Raw genomic sequence first — 18,036 nt, 5'->3', positions numbered from 1 at the left:
TACTGTTACTACAAAATATATGTTAATACTAGTTGGTAGCAATTTAATTTATTAGAAATAGCGAAATTACATTGCATATAATTAATATTCAATATTGTATATACTATAGTATAATGAAAATATGGAAATAATTTAGTTATGCTACTACATAACTATCCCATATGTATGACTTGTATGTATACACTTTCAAAGATATTATATAAATATATTACAGACAAAATATTATAAATCAATATTATATTTCAATGAAATAATATCACCAGTAAATAATGATATGCAAAAAATAACAAGTTATTATTCAATATATTCCATTCATTAATATATACTATAAATAAACATTTTAAAGCAAAATATTATAAATTACAAAAATAAACAAATAAAAACGCGGAATAAAATAAAATTCATGCTACAAATAATAATAATAATTATTATTATAATTAGGTATATTGGTTGTTTTTTTTTTTATGTTTTATCCGAGTACCAAATTATAGATAAACTCGGAAAAACTCGGATAAAATAACTTAAAAATAATCTGACATATAGAATAATTGTATTTTAATATTGGAAAAAAATGTTAAAATGTAATATTGAAAAAATACAAACATTGTAATCTATAAGATTTTCTGACCGATCTGTTTCAATTAAAATTTGAAAGAAGTTAAAATCGTTTAAAGTTTTTTTTATACTTACAAAAATAGCTTACAGCAATATTAAAATGTTTAATGTCGATAAGTTTTATATACATTACATTTTAATTATATTTTGTGTACATAAAAGTTTCCACTGATTAAGTGCAAGTATCAGGTTTTATAATAATAGGAAGTTTATACTGTATTATTAAATTGTGCAAAAAATTATATTGATCGAAAACATTTTGTATTAAAAATAAAAAAAAATAATAGTTTCTATTATTTTAAGTAAAATAATAATTGATTAAATGGTACATAAAAGTTTTAATTTATATTTTTTTAACAGACCATCATTTTAATAATATTTTTGTAACAGTTCAATTTGTGTTACGTGAAATGTATCTAATCATAATAGATAACTGTTTTATTTTATATAGATATAGATATATATTCAGCATTTTATATTAAAAATATATAATATTATCCTAGTTTATAAAAAATGAGAATAATTTTTCACTGTTTATTTCTCAAGTACTCTAGCTCAACCTTTTTTGAAACTATGTATTTTTCAATAATGAATTATTATCATTTGCAAGCCACTTATAATAAAATATGAAACGTGATAAATTACATAAAATCATACATATTATTATTAATAATAGTTAATTTATAGGCTATTCTCCAGATTGTTCATCATGTCGTGAGGAAACTGGGCATTGTAATGTATTCTAACAATTTATTGTTTCACCCAAAATTCAATAAGCGTAATCACAACTAATATTTGGTAATTTTGACTGTTGAATTGTTTATAAATTGAAATCACGAATTATGGAATAAATAAAATTTTATATAATTTGAATCCAAAAACATAATACGTATAATATGTATTCCATTCATCTATAAAAAACAAATAAGTCTAAATTAATTTATAACATATTACTATTTAGCTATATAATAATCAAGCTTTAAGACACATGTGTTTATTGAACAACTAAAAATAATTAGTATAATTAGTTTAACAATATAATTAAATATATTATAGAGGTGTTTTAACTGACCATTAAAATGTGTTTAATTGTTTAAGTTCTCATAAAATGTATGACTTAAATAAAATACTTTATTCCATTAATAATACAATTCAAAAAATAAGGAACTAATTTATATTTTTGTTTTGCTTTTTTAATAACAAGCGTTTAAATATTCAATTTATTTAATATTTTGAAATACTGAGATCTTAGCATAACCTTTCATACTTTAGTATTTTTAAGGAGAAGACGATATTTAACTTAATTAAAAACAATTTCAAGGTAAAATAAAAATGGATGGCCTGTTAATTATTAATATTTTTTTTAAACTTTGATTTATATAAAACAAAATTCAAATAAATAGTTTCTAATTTAACTTTAAGCATATAATAATGAATTAACAAAAAACGTATGATAGTATATATAAATATGATATTTAATACTTCTACTACTAATTATTTACAAACATATTTTATAAATTATGACTATATTTTTTTTAGTCAGCATAGTTCTTATTTTAATGTTGTGATAGACTATTACCCTTAAAACATAAATTTTGATTCACAGAAACTAATCATATGAATTTTGATTTATATACTACAATATTTACAATATTTTAAAAAAATTTATCAAAAGATTCTTATCTAAAAAAGATAAATTTTTTATCCTCATAAGATTCTCCTTAGATGGCATAAGAATTTTAAGTATATGAAAATACAGTGTTTACTCTTTAAGACTTTGGGAATACTTAAAAATTAAAAAATTTAATTTGATTAATTTAATTAAAGTTATATATTATTGTATATAATTGAGTTGAGCATGTTTGGTGAGTTGCCGTGAAAATATATAATTTTCCTGTAGTTCTAAACACCCCCGTATATGGTACAATATATGTACATTTAATATTCGATACGCCATACGCATTCGTATAATATATTATTATATTGTATTAGTAATATTATTATTATAATTATATATTCGTATTATTATATATAATGTCCACCGTGAAATCTTATATTTTTCTATGTAAAACGCCACTCAAAAATAAAAATAAAATGTCACTAGAAAATATAATCGGTGTATGGAGTTTTGAGGAATATAAATAAGCTTAAGGACGAGTATTATTATTATATACAGATGTCAGGGCGGAGTGGCATTCAGGTTTTTCCGTTGTTACCCGTTTCCTGGTCGGCTTTTCCATCCCTTGCCGATCAGAGTAGATACTTGGATCGCAGTTATTGTACTCAAATATTACTAGAAGGTCACATTATATATCCTATACATCAATTGATGTTCTTTGCATTTCTCTATCATATTTTTTTCATGTTTTATATAAAAAAAAATAATAATAAAAATAATATTTTCTTTTGCAAAAAAATATTATCATCCTTGGCGCACAAAAGACAAGCTACCTCTGCCGTTCCCGGCATCCCTTTCCATCATCAGCCTCTTTATCTCCTACTCCTCTGCGATGATGAGTGAAAGGGGTGGTAAACAATTTAATTTATAATCGCGTAAACTACATCATTATAATAACGGGACAATTATTATTAATATTATTATTATTCGCAACATTGTGTTTTATTTATCATAAACGAACACTTCTTTGACCAGATATATATGTTTAAAATATTAAATTCTTGTTTGCTAAACAATGCGCAGTTCGTATATAGTTTTGTAAAATGTTTTATCTTATACTCGAGTTACGCTCGCACAAATTTCTTGTCAATGTATTCGAACGACTCACTGTAACGCTGTATTGAACAGGAAAATTAAAATAATTTCAACAAGACGCGAAAATATAATTTAAACCCTTGGGGAATATACCTATATAATATAGTATATATTACTACAAACGTGTACTTTGAAACGGAAACTTTGCTTATTGCTCCTGTGAAACTATATCAGTATTTTATACACTTTATTATTAATTAACAATTAGCATACCGTAAAAATTATAAGCAATTTAATAAAATTACAGCTGGTGTGAAGTATCTTCATATTCGTTTTATTGTTGTTTATAATCGTAATTGTTATTATGTAAAGATAAGTTACAAATTTATAATTCTCGCGTTAAGTCGTTTACAATGGTCATTGGATTTGAACACAACTATTCGTTATCAGGTGCAAGTCTTTTATTCGATATTCACATGGATACGAGTCCGAGCAATAAAAATAAGCCACCCTTTGTACTACAATTAACAGTAGAATACTTTATATATATATATGTATATGTATATATTTCTTCAAACATTATAAGACATATTTATCGTATCCCTTGAAGCTGTGATTACGTTACGTGATACAGTGATATATGGCTACGTGCTAAGAATAAAAAAAATGATCCTTAGATAATTTTATAATTTGGTATATTTATAATATAATATTAGTGAATAATATATTTACTGAAGAAAAAAATTGTTATTTGAACTTCAAAGGTGTTTTCTTATTCTGTATTAGAGAAACTGAGAGAAGGATATATGTCTTGCGGCTGAGTTGTATTTTAGGTGCCTTTTCATATACTTGATGGTATGCCAGTTTTGAATGCGTTTTACTGGAACAAATTTTAATCCAATCAGATACAAGAATGGGATATCGGTATGATAATATTATATGACGTGTCTGTTTGTTTCAAGTGAATAAACGGGCAACCAGACATATTTTTTGACATTCCAGAGAAATTGCATTTATTTTTGATATTGAACAAAACACATACATTTAATTTAGTATTGAGATATATTATATATTTATAAGATATGAGTAATACAAGTTCATATTTCAATAATAGGTGTTTAGTCAATTTAAGTTTTTAAAAATCATTCAATAAATTCAAGTAAAGCATAGTTAAGCTCATTAAAATATATTAATTATAAATTCAAGAGCTTACAATTTTATTAATTAACAATTAATTAGAAAAACATTTTAAACCAGTACAGAAATATATTTTTATTGAATGAATAAATTACAAGTAAACTCTCGATAAGTACAATATAATCAACATGCTATAAAATATGACATGAGTACATCTGCCAGGTGCTAAACATATGTTATAAATATACATGTATGATGATATGTGAACGGATCATTCTGATTTTATATTCCAAACGTTGTGATGAATATCGTATTCACTACTCGTACGCCATATTATGTATTTATTTTTAGGAATAAAATAGATACTGATATAATCATTTGTGTTGCCGGTTGTCTTATATATTATTTTCGTTTGCTGTAGGGGAAGTGGAAAGACTCCTGCGGGATTATCGACAAAACCAAGAGCTGGTGCGGAACATCGGAGCCAATTATTATCAGATCATCTACCCAGTACAAATCAGACATCATGACAAAATGGGCATCTCTACCCGAGAGGTAGGGTCACAGAAGGTAAGCTTTGGTATACGATATGAGAATAGGGCGCGCATGTGTGTATGCATGATTGGGTGGGTGGGTGAGTAAGTGAGAGGTGGGTTTTATGGAAAACGGGGAAATCGATGTTCTATTTTCTCCTTTCTCCATATTCCAAACGATGTTTCAACATATAAATATAATTCTCATATTCGTATACGCGTAATATACACACGCACACACACACACACACACACACATATGTATATATCATATGTATAAATATAATTCATACGCATATACACGTAGTATATGCATATTTATATATTATATATTGTACGTAAATTGTAAATGTATAATAGATGTATACACTATACACGTGTGTATGAGAATTTGTGAATTTATTTTCATACATAATATACATTTCCATCACATTTCCAATATTTGTTTATCATATCCGTGTCATCTCGTTTTTCGAGTTATAGATTTTTGATTTTTTTCTTGGTTATTTTATTTTTGCTATTCGGCTAAATACTTTTCTCCGATATCGCCTGCTATCATCCACAGATTAATATTCTGTGTTCTATTAATTTATTTTAATACTATAATGCAATGTACATATAGTTAACCTATACTATATGATATTTTCATTATGCAATAACAGTAACCACGAAAATCAATAAAAATGATATTATATTATGATTTCCAGTTTCCCAGCTCGGGGTTGCATGGATCTAGTGAAGGATACTCTTCCGGTGGATCTTTTCGACCGAAGTCTCGGGTAAGTTTTATAGCTAATATTGATATTCCAATAAATAAATGCGTATAGTATCCGAATCGATATAATTTAAATTATTTTATACGTATAGATATATAATGTTAAGGTATACGCACAAATACTATAATAATATATGTAATATGCATGTAGTAGTATTATATGATATATGTTTACGTCGTACACTTATAATATTTATGAGCGGTACGGTGCGGGCGAGTTATTATTATAATACATAATGTAGGTCGTATCACAAACCTATTTTTATCATGTCTGCGGGGGGCTCGCAGAGATAACGTCAGAGGGTTCCTGAAAGAGAGAATAAATCGTACCTGTCCAATATGGATGTCGTGTGTTGGCGATAGCGCTCCGCGTGGGGTTAGATAATGAAAGTAATGACGTACCCGCGCCGTTTTGAGGACCAAGGACATTTCAAAATACACACTCACACACATATATATATATATATATATGAGCGTATATAATATTTATAATAATATATGTTACCTATATATGTATGACCTTTTCCTCTTTAAGTAAGATAATAAAACACGAAATTCAGGTTTAATTTATTACACGTATTCTACATATATACGATGTAATAATAATAACAATATTATGTATTAATCACTGTTATATTATTTTGACGATAACATAAATTGAAAATTAGTTTTTAAATTTGAAACACAAATGTTTGTATGATGAATTTTACAAGTTTTTACCAGCATTCTGGCTTTTTCCAATTCATTTTTAGTATTTGATCATATTAGATTTTGAAATGTTTTGAAAAAGAAATGTCATTAAAATATTATAAGTTAAAAATTATTTTGGGTACCAAATCGAGGTGTCAACTTTCAGACAATTTATAGAGATTATTGATATTTAAACAATAAAGGAATTTATTGTTATTAGCTAAAAAAGTATTCATGTATCAATATTGCCTATACTAGTCGCCGTGTCACTTACTATTGAATGTAGATTACTTTTCTACTTAAAAATTTGTTTTCCAAAAAAGAAAATAAATTATTGTAAAACCAATATATTCATTATTACTTCGTTCAAAATCTATAATATAGAAAACAGTTGTGTCAATAAATGTAAACTAATAATTGTTATATTATTTTGTTTTGTATTATTGAAAATTTCATTTACCGATTCTATAAAATTTGAAAATTCACTCAAATGGTGCATTCAAGATTTTTTTTTTTTAATTTCCCAGTGCAGTTATAATAAATATGATTGCAAAAAAATTAGTAAAATATATGACATTTGTATGAATTTTTATTATATATTTATTAATTTTTTTTTCAAACGATATAATATTTATTTTAAAAAATGTAGACAATTTTCACAGCACTTTAGACTACTATAAAATTGAAGAGAATACAAATCAAAATTCTGTATTTATACCTATTAATAATAGGTATAAATAAAATGTATAAATTAACATTTAATTGTGTAATTAAATGTATAAAAATTTAAAATAACTGAACAACTATAATACCAAATTTATTATAATAAAATATGCATTTCCTTTGTTAAATTGAAATTATCAAATAAAAATTCAGTGTTTCCCAATCTATTTGTAATAGAGATTCACAAATTTACTGTCTGTTAGATACATGACCCAATCTAAAAAAAATACCTAGGCTTTTTATATATTATCATTGATATAGTTGTCTAATTAGCTTACAAACACCATAAGCCGTAACCCATCAAAAATATTACGTGGCCCAATATTAAGTAGTGACCCATAGGTTAGAAAACAATAATTTAAAGATTATAAAAAGTTTCAAAAACAATCATAAAGTATTATTGTCTAAATAATTCTATATGGACCTAATTCCATAAGTATTCGTTTCCATACTGCAGTTATATAATTAATAATACAGTGTAATTGTTACCGATAAAACTATGAATTCATTTTTAATATACCTACTTGTAACTATAATATATTCGTGACTTAAGATTGATACAAAAAGCGTATAATATATAAATATATATTTACATATATTATATGAGTTTTTGACACAATAGTTATCGACCGTTATAAAGGCATAAGGTTAACTTATATGCGTACAAAGGTCATTGTGTATCACGAACTCGTAAATGTGGAGCTTTGTGACTATAGCGTATGTAGTTTGTTTTTTGTTTTAAAAAGAACGTTTATATACATATATAAACACCAAATGATAATAATACTTTTAACAGTTCTCATTAAAATGAGTGAGGCAAAGTAATGTAAGGCTTTTGGGTAAACAAAAACGGCGAGCACGCCCGTTGATGCTATCTGTATTTAGACTAGTCATTGTCTATGATTTTAACCTTTTGCCGACAACGTAAAAACCGTGTCTGCTTGACCGCATATTTGTCTTTGGACTCAGAGTGCCATTGTTAAGACTGTATGCTGACGAGTTGAGAGGTAAATCCTGATAAATTACGAGGATTTTTAGTATATGTCTTCTTTACTCGTCTACATCACCCTAAATATAGTCGCATAGTGTTTTCTTTTAAAGTTTTGTTTGGTTTTTGACACAAAAGAACAAATCTAAAACAAACCGTTTGGACTATATACTCACAGTAGCGATGTAATGTACTGCACTTTCACTGGAATAAAAATAAATAAACCTTTTGCAATAAGATAAAACATTTTTCTCTGTAGGATTATGTAGTAATTTGTGTCCAGTTTATGTGTTTTCATTTTTATTTTAATAGTTTTTCATTGAATATTATAAATAAAAATATATTTAGTTAGAAGATTCGCCAATAGTATAATTTACATGATATACAGGATGGTTTACAAAGACAGCTTACCCTTTTTCTTCTACAATAATTCATTTGTTCAAAATGATATTTTTGGAATTTTTAAATAAACTTTAAAATCATATTTTTAAAGTCTTGAGATTTTGTGTACAACACAATAAGTGTCCTACACTTTGTAGTTGAAACTACAATATTCTGTTTTTCGAATGAGAAAATATTTTTATGAGGTCTTTAATTATAATTTAAAAATTTGAAAATCAGTAAATTAATAAAAAAAAAATATTATTTATTAAAAATGGAAATGATCATGCTTGGTGAATCACCTTGTGATTGATTAATCAAACTCGTAATTGTCCCTCCATCAAATTTTCAAAACTCCAATACATAAAAATTATAAATTATTATAATTTTATACGTCTTGCAGTGTTTGGCATTATGCATAACATTATTTTATGTACTGTTCGTTTTATTAGGTAAAATACGAATTTCAAATTAAAAACATTAATTATTATTTGTACTCGACTTACAAAACATCAACCGTTATCATTAGAGAAGTTTGCACATTAAAAACAATAACAATGACATTGGTTTGATAAATATTCTTAGTATTTTGTACTTGATTACCTTACATTTCGACTATAAAGTATATGAGCGCTTTGTTTTCGTAGGAAATTAAATTTTATCGAACGTGTAGGTTAATAATTTTCTGTCCTGTCGCGTCATTTCCTTTAAATAAAAAAATTAGATTTTAAACTGTCACAATAATGCAAGTAGAAGTTTCTAGAAGTTTCTCCGATTTTCAGTAACTTGATTTAGTGTGCACAAAATATATACATTTATATACATTTGTTTGACATGTACAAGATGAAACGAAAAAAAATCACTTCAGTATACGCCATTTTCGTTGATTACAATTTTTTTCCAAGAAATCACGATCGATCTTAAGGTCGTCGTCTCAAACGGTCGTTTCTGTAGAGTGTATGTAGGTGTTAGTTGGGAAGAGTGGTGAAGAAAACGTAGTGGGATTTATTGTTTGGTGGCAGTGTGGGGCCGTGCAGAACGATTCGCCACCGTTTAACACAACTTCATTACATAACTACGCCGTTTAAATAATATTATACTCAACATTATAATTTATATAAGTATGACATGATGTTTTTATATGTATTGTATATATATTTATGGGTAATGGGGCCACGTTATTTGGTCTTTATAGTATTGTACAATCTTATCACTTACGCCGCACCGTAGCCGTCAAATAATGTGGGTCTATATTTTATAATCCCGATTTAACCATAATTACACTCATAAAAAATGATTCAACAAAGAAATTGACATAAGACTTCTTTTTAAATTCTTAAAACCGTCAATAACATTATAAATCACATATTACAGAGTCGTACATTCCGTTAATAATAACGATCACAGTCTATCGTAGTCACATAATAGTACTATGATGAATTGATGAACGTCAACAACTTACAATTGATATTTTACTATGAAATTATTTTTTTCTGCACACAAATCGTTGTATAATATTTAATTTAATACTGATCGTCGTCATCATCAACAGTATCTTATTAAATATTGGGTGTTACATATCCAGGTGTGTAGTCCGAGAGATACCGATAAGGAATGACAGTAAAGCATGTTGAAGATGATTGAAATTGAAGAGAATGCTGTATTTGTTGGCGCAGACGCAATAATATCATATTAGATGTTTTCAACTAAAACTTTTCGTGGTGTAACTTCACCCGCACATCAGTTATATGCGTTCTAGCTGCTGCACACTATAGTTCTCTGTAGCCGATAACTTTATGGGTGGTTGTAAGTATAGGGCAAATACAGGGTGTATTTGCCATATCGGTATACAGTATAGACACATACATACACTCATATATATTTATATATATAGGTAAAACACGGGTATACACGGTTGTATCGACGAAAGTGGTTGGCCGATGCTGTTTAAAAGAACTGTCGGGTGGCGTGGGAGGGTCGGCTGGTCTGGACCAAGCCGTAAACTATTTAATTCAACCAGACGCGACTGATTTAAGTGGCTTGTCGAGTTGTTGCCGTCGGACCACCCCGTTTTTTTATATTACACACTTTTCTACCCACTTACGCTAACGGTGCTGCCGTCGCTAACGACGACGACGACGACGACGACGCCACTGCCACGTTTCCTACATACATCCGTTGCGTAAGAAAAAAATGTGTCACGGTAGTGGTGATGGCAGCGCAGTCAAAGGTCTTTGGCGTGTGAATCAAACATCGTTGTAACCACGTTTCCACCAGACGACAAACAAATCGTTACACATTATGTTTCTTTTTTTATTCGCGTACGTGCGTTCTATCGGACGTGTGTGTGTGTGTATTTGTTTAGTTCCGACGGGGGTTGTTTTTATTTATTTTTTTTCTCGCACCGATTTATTACTACTTATCGGTGCTCGGGAGACCTTTAAGGTAAATTCAAGAAGATTTATGCACCACACCACGAGCAGCCATTATTTGTCCTACCGCCGCCGACTCAGCGGACCGTTCTCTACGTGAATAGCTGAAACGTTAGGTTAGAAAATGTGCATGGATTATGAGCTTTAACCGAAAATCACCACCGGACTTGTATTGTTTAAAAGATCTGTCGGCAGCCCAAAAATAAATAAATAAAGGGAAGAAAGATTTATTAACGGAATCTCTGCGTGCTTATATAGATCTGATTTATAAACCCGTATACATATTATGTTTTTGTGAGCAAAGGTCTATTGCGGTAACTTAGGACTTTTATATTTTTAAACGTTTTGGTGTCACTACGTAAAATTGTATTTATGTAGGTATTTAATTATACATGTATTATATGATAAATACAACTATTTAAACATGAATTAAGCTTTAATTGAAACCTTTTTGGAATGTTTTAAACCAGTTGTTGTTATCACTAGGTAAGCAATGTTCAACCAATTGCTATCAAGCATGGCACGCGTCTTATTATTTTTTCTTTGTTATTAACAACTGAATCAACATAAAACGAAACAAACACCAATATATTTATTTTTAACGTTCTATAAAAAATATTATTACTATCGATTTGTTCAATATAATACATATTTAAAATATTAGAAATTAAAACCCTTTTATAAAAAAAAAATGTTTGAGCTAAAATTCACATAAAATATAATTTTTTTTCTATTTTCTATTATTAAACATTATAACTCATCTCAAACAATAACAAGGTTAACAATGAGCTCATTACAATACCAATGATGAGTTAAATTCTTAAATCTCGGTCAATCACCATAATTCATTAAAAACGATTAACTTTATTACAATCAAGTATATCATCTATAATGAACGTATACACTGTACAGTACACATAATTATATTATGTTTGTTGGATACAATATTTGATATAACAACTGATAAATATTAATTATTGAATATATTCACAAGTATGAATATATAGAGATGCTTAATCATATTCATAAAGATTTATGTTTTTATAAACTTTAAAAATTATACAATATTGTTAGTTAACAATATTTTAGAATTTTTTAGTATTTAACTAAATAGCCCAAATAAAATCCTCAAAATAATTGATTTAAATTACAAGGACAATATATAAACCTTTTTATATTAATAGTAAATGTGGCCTGTTTTTATACTTATAAAATGGCAGATTAACTTAATGAAAAAATTTATTCGATTGTAAATTATGTATAAATAAAAACTATATTTTATTGTTAATACACATTATAAAATCACTTAATATTTTTGTTCTAGTCAATTATATATAGTATATACATCATGAATAATACATGCTTATCAATTGCATAGATAACTAAGAATGTTTTTTTTTTTCATATTGTTCGTTATGTTTATCGAACTCGTTCATATATTTTTATCAAATTAGGTTATAATTTATTTACTAATTCACTATAACTTGTTTATTATATTATAATAAATTATTTTCAACCATTATTCGTCCAACTTTTATTTAATCATAGAATATCTATCCCATTTATTTTTATTTTAAAATTATAAAAGACTTTTTTAAACCATTACCATAATTTCATGACAATATTATACCCTTAATAGTCTGACATAACAAAAACTCTAGACTAACTCTTTCTAATACTAGTTTTTTAATCTTAAATTAAAAACAGCTATCAAACTATATACCCAATTATACTTGTCACTGATATTGTTTAGAGATAAAGTTTTTAATAAAAAAAACCACATGCCACGTATTTATAGGTAAATGTATAGAAAATACTATAAATGTTCCTATCTAAAAATTAGTTTCATGTCTATTATTTAAAATTTAAATAAGAAAATACTAATTCATATAAATAAATATATGAAGATACATAATATTGCATGGACTAAAATCACAGAATATATTATTCAAATCATAGGGATAATAATATATAGCTTTAGAGTCTGAAGTTTAGACTATTAAATAATGCTGATTAATGATATTCACTGTATTTGGTTACTGCATACGTTTAGACTTTGGTGGGAATTAACTAGTTAAAAATTTATTTATTTTTACTACTTAACATTACTATTTAATTAAATTTGAATTATCTTAATAACGTATTCAGTTAAAAAACCATTAGTATAACTTGTCTTTTTCTAGCTAATTTTAAAAATTAATTAAATTAAAATCAAGTTTAATATATCTATATTCAATAACTGTAGTTAAAACTATTTTAATTAATTATGTGCTTATTAAATCACTCGCACAGTATAATATTGTACGTTACACAATTATTTTGAATATAAATAAATAAATATTTCTTGAGTTATTAATTGTGTTAGAATAAACGTGTAGTTTCTTAAACTAATACAACTATTGTGAAATACGAATAAATATTTTAGGATTAATATTTAACCAAATATTTAGTTTTTATTAAAAAAAAAATGAAATAGTGAAAATTACACAACAGATAATTGTGCGACTCAAGTGGTAAAGAGAAAAAAATTATTTACTTTTTTTAACTGAGGTAAATTAATATTTTTTCCATATTTACTTTACAATTTTAGAGTTTAATATATTGTTTGTTCAATATTAACTTATAGCTTAACGTTCTTAAAAGGATGTCAGTCCAACATATTTATTGTTTCTTTCTCTCTTTTCTCTCTCTCTCTCTCTCTCTCACTCTCTGATTCGTGCGTTTTGTTTTGATTTACACAGATACTATAATTCAGTTTCATTCTAATATTTTATGCTTACATCACAAAATCAATTCATCTGAACCCATTCGAGTTAATCAAAGAGAAAACAAATAATACAATAATCTCATGTAGACTTAATAAAATAGAGTTCATTTATTTTTTAACTCTTCCATCTTTGCTTTTAGATATATTATAATTATTAATATGATATTAACGCAAATAATAATTATAATGTATGAATGCGACAAAATCTTTTATTTTTGAAAACTATTTTTGGTAACTTTTAATCATTTTCTTCTATATTATAATTTAAAGTTAAAATATTAATTTTTTTTCAATCCACTAATTGTTTTTTTTCTTTTTTCTTCTGGTTTTGTCGTGTTTCAAAATATGTAATTATGCGGTATAAATAAAAAAATATTTCGTATATTATTCTACGAAGCTATTAAATTATCACGAATGCTTATTATCATAATTGAATCCGTACATTTATTGCCCCCCTGGGACTCGTAAATGTGTGTATACTATGACAACAAAGATTTGGTAACCGTAAAAAAAGTGTTTACATTTTTTACAAGTATATTAATTGTGAGGTAGATACACTACTATACTGTATTTTTAATTACTAAAAACACAATTATTTAATTTGAACTTAATATCTTGTGCGCAGGTGGCTATTAAAACCAGCTACAAAGCATTAAAAAAGCTGTAATAGTATTTTTATATTGTTATAAAAAGAGAAAAATGTTTATACAGGGTAAACGTATAGGTTTCTGTTTTTGATGATCCACAAGGGAAGATATATTAGTGACTTTCTATAAGCCTAAATGTGATAATTATCACACAGTAAAAACTTTAATTCACGTAATTATTTTTGAAATTTTCTGTAAAAATATTAAATTTCTTTAAATAAGTAGCTTATACAATTTTTAAATTATAATAATACTTATGTAATTTGATATTTTAAATAATTTCTTTTTTTTTTCTCAAAACGTAAATAGATAGATAAAAAAAAGATATGAAATATTTTTAACGATATTGTTATTGAATTGTAAACACTCAAATTCTATTATATTCTCATTCGAATACACATTATTACAGTTGTGATCAATTTTAAAATACCAGAACCATACCACACGATTATTTACTACCTACTGAATTCTACTGCAATACAAATAATACGAAACATTTAAATTGTTTACATTAGTAGACCATCAATATATATATATTTTTTATTGACGAAACATTACAATGTAACATGTCTTCAGCAAGTTACAACACTCATATAATCCTTCAAAACATTGGTGGGAAATAAGCCAAAAAGCTACGTATTCTTCTAACAATGAGAAAATCTATTTGTGGGCTTGCGTTAATATTTTTTTTTCTTTATACATTCAAAACAATTATTGGTAAGAATAGTAAAGTTCTGTCTCTCATTCGCCCATATTCGTGTATCACATTATTTTATGTAGATATTATATAGATTCATTTATTCCAACGTACCGTGATAATAATCCAGTTAAGTTTCAATTATGTTTTAATTCATTATATAAATAACTAAATATATATATTATACATATACATCGATAATAAATTAAATACCTATAATATAACCACGACGTTGAAATAGAACAAATATTTATGATGAAATGAATTTATTTATTTATTTGTTTATTCATACCTATGAAATGGCATTGATTATAAATCACATAATTTAACTTTCTTAGATGTTCGTTTTGCATAATTAAATAATGGTTAAAGTCATTCCCATCGTAATTAAATATAGTTATTTTAATCATATCAAAATCAAATAGTGTTCAACATTTGTAAAAGTATATGTCATAAGCATTAGCCAGAATATTCAATAATCTTATTACTATTTTTAAAATTTAAAATATTTTTTTTTTTTCATTGAAACAATTATTATTCAATATATTAATTTTTAGTTTCTTAAAGATCATTAACAGAAATAAAAAGCACATTATTTATACAAAACAAATGATTTAAATACAAAACGGTATAACTCTTGAAACTTTTATTGCATTTTTAAAAAGTTAGTCATCCAAATACTTAGCATTACAAAAACAATAACTGAAATATTATTGTTCTTAAATTTATTTTTAATTTTAGCTAATGAATATTTTTCTTTTGTTCATTGTAATACTTAAAATAAAAAATGAAGTATACAATGAATTAATAAAAAAAACTTAATTTTGTAATTTATAAATAAATTATAAGAAAATTCGAATTTAAAATCGTTATAAAGTCTTACATTATATTATGTTATATAATTAAGTACAGTTGTTAATGGTTATTTTATGCGCTTATGTCTTACACTACGATCATTTATATACCAATAAAACCTAACCAACATGTATCAAATAAATTATTGAAATTAAATATGTATATTATTAAAATATTTTAAGGAATTTTAATATTTAAAAAGTTTGATAAAGGTATATGATCGAGCTAACACATAATATCATTGATTATTTTTTTACAAGATTATACATGTTAACATCAAAATAAAGAACTAAAAGTATATTATATTATTATTTTAGTAAAAATAAAGTCACCGATAAAAAAAACTATTGAAAAATATTCTCCAAATCAAAAATTATGTATTTTATTTTTATCGAGTATAATAATTGTGTTTGTAAATACAAATCCGTGAGATATTATGAAAATATTAAATTGAAAAATAATTAGAAGTTCTAAAACTTTATTAACTATAGTACCCTTAAAATATTTTGAATAAACTTTACAAAATTGTATTAAAATTAATGTAAGTCACACGTATTGAGCAATTTGAAAACTTTTAAAATAAATTCAAAATATCAATCATTTTATGATTATATGATTCGTATTCCAGTTCATAAACTTTATGAAAATTAGTTAACCGATGTTGGCAATGTTTCTAAGTTTTCTCAAGTTCTTTAGTTAGTCAAGTAAAATAAATAAATACAATTAAATTGCATTTTAAAAACAATCTATAAACTTTAGATTTATCCAGTGGTTATTAATTGATTTCATATAATATATATAAATTTATTATTTATGAAACTAAGAAACAAATTAAAAAAACTATTGCCCATAATAATTTAGTTCATAAACTTGCGAATAGTAGTGACAAAAAAATATAACATCGAAACTGCAACTCTCGATAAATCATCCTGATTTTTTCAATTTGACATTTTAAAATTATACTGGACTATCAAACTGTTCTGTCTCTATCTTTGTATGGAGTTGGCTGATCAAGTAAAACACATGTTTTATTATTCATTACACTTTATTATAACTGTAATTACTCTAACTACTTAACGATGCACGCTTCAACGCTTGTACGCGGCAGCCATATTAATGCATTACAATGCCTGTTATCACTTATCATAATATAATTATTATCAGTATACATTAACAATATATATATATATATGTAATATATACAACAAAACCTATACAAAATGACACACCAACGTATCCTTAGTACTCACTTCAATTTTTCTTTAATAGTACCTTAACTTATTCGAATTATAAACGTTGCGGTATTTAAATATTGCAATAAGTAAAGATTTTATTTTCAAATATTTAGATTGTTTTATATTATTTAATCATCAAATGAAAAACAAACCATTTAAAATTAATGATTGTTAAGCAGACGGTTTTTATTAAAATAATGTTTTATATAGATTAAAATATGAACTCTAGAAGTTAGGTTAAAATATATGCAGTTTACATTTAAGAAAGTTTAGATAAAGGTAAATCCATGGAAATTTAACATGTCAAAAGTAACACCATGTAGAATCATCTAATATTTTTCAATTTGTAAACATTTTCTAAATATAACAATTACTAGATTAAATATTACAAATATCTTATACTTTATCTAAAATCACTATAAAGAACTATTATTTTTAGTACATAAAGTTTAACAACACTACTTACACGTTTGAATTTTGATCTAAATGCATTGATAATTTCAGAAAAAATCATGTGTTTAACACTTAAAATAAATGGTTTCAATAATTAGAAAAAAAAGGTATTTGAATAAATAATAGTCTTTAATTTAACTTAAAAATTCAAATAATTAAAATATAAATAAATGCATTTTTAAAAGGTATAATGGAGAATCTCCATATGTATATTATACAGAATGTAACAGGACTATTTTACAAATATAGTAAATTTGTAATGAAAGTTTGTCAAATAGTCTTGTTACACCTTATATATTGCAATACAGACCATAGAGGGGAAAAAATAGTTTAATAAATATTACTGGCTACCTCAAAGGGTTGCAGGTAACGACTAAATTTTTTTGACAAATATC

General features: G+C 25.5%; 1 protein-coding gene across 4 annotated transcripts in view; it reads left to right on the top strand.

Moving 5' to 3' along the window:
- Window positions 1-18,036, top strand: part of LOC113550513 (disintegrin and metalloproteinase domain-containing protein 11) — a 225,288-nt gene that overhangs the window by 157,963 nt on the left and 49,289 nt on the right. For all 4 annotated transcript variants that reach the window (XM_026952393.1, XM_026952392.1, XM_026952391.1 and 1 more), the window contains exons 3-4: window positions 4,887-5,035; window positions 5,706-5,777. In XM_026952393.1, coding sequence (XP_026808194.1) covers window positions 4,887-5,035; window positions 5,706-5,777 — 221 coding nt within the window. The remainder of the gene's footprint in view (window positions 1-4,886; window positions 5,036-5,705; window positions 5,778-18,036) is intronic.

Source organism: Rhopalosiphum maidis, chromosome 1 (genome assembly GCF_003676215.2).
Source record: "Rhopalosiphum maidis isolate BTI-1 chromosome 1, ASM367621v3, whole genome shotgun sequence".
In the NCBI taxonomy this organism is placed as follows: Eukaryota; Metazoa; Arthropoda; class Insecta; order Hemiptera; family Aphididae; genus Rhopalosiphum; species Rhopalosiphum maidis.
Note: the sequence above shows the minus strand (reverse complement) of the source record. Positions and strands in the feature narration are given on the sequence as shown.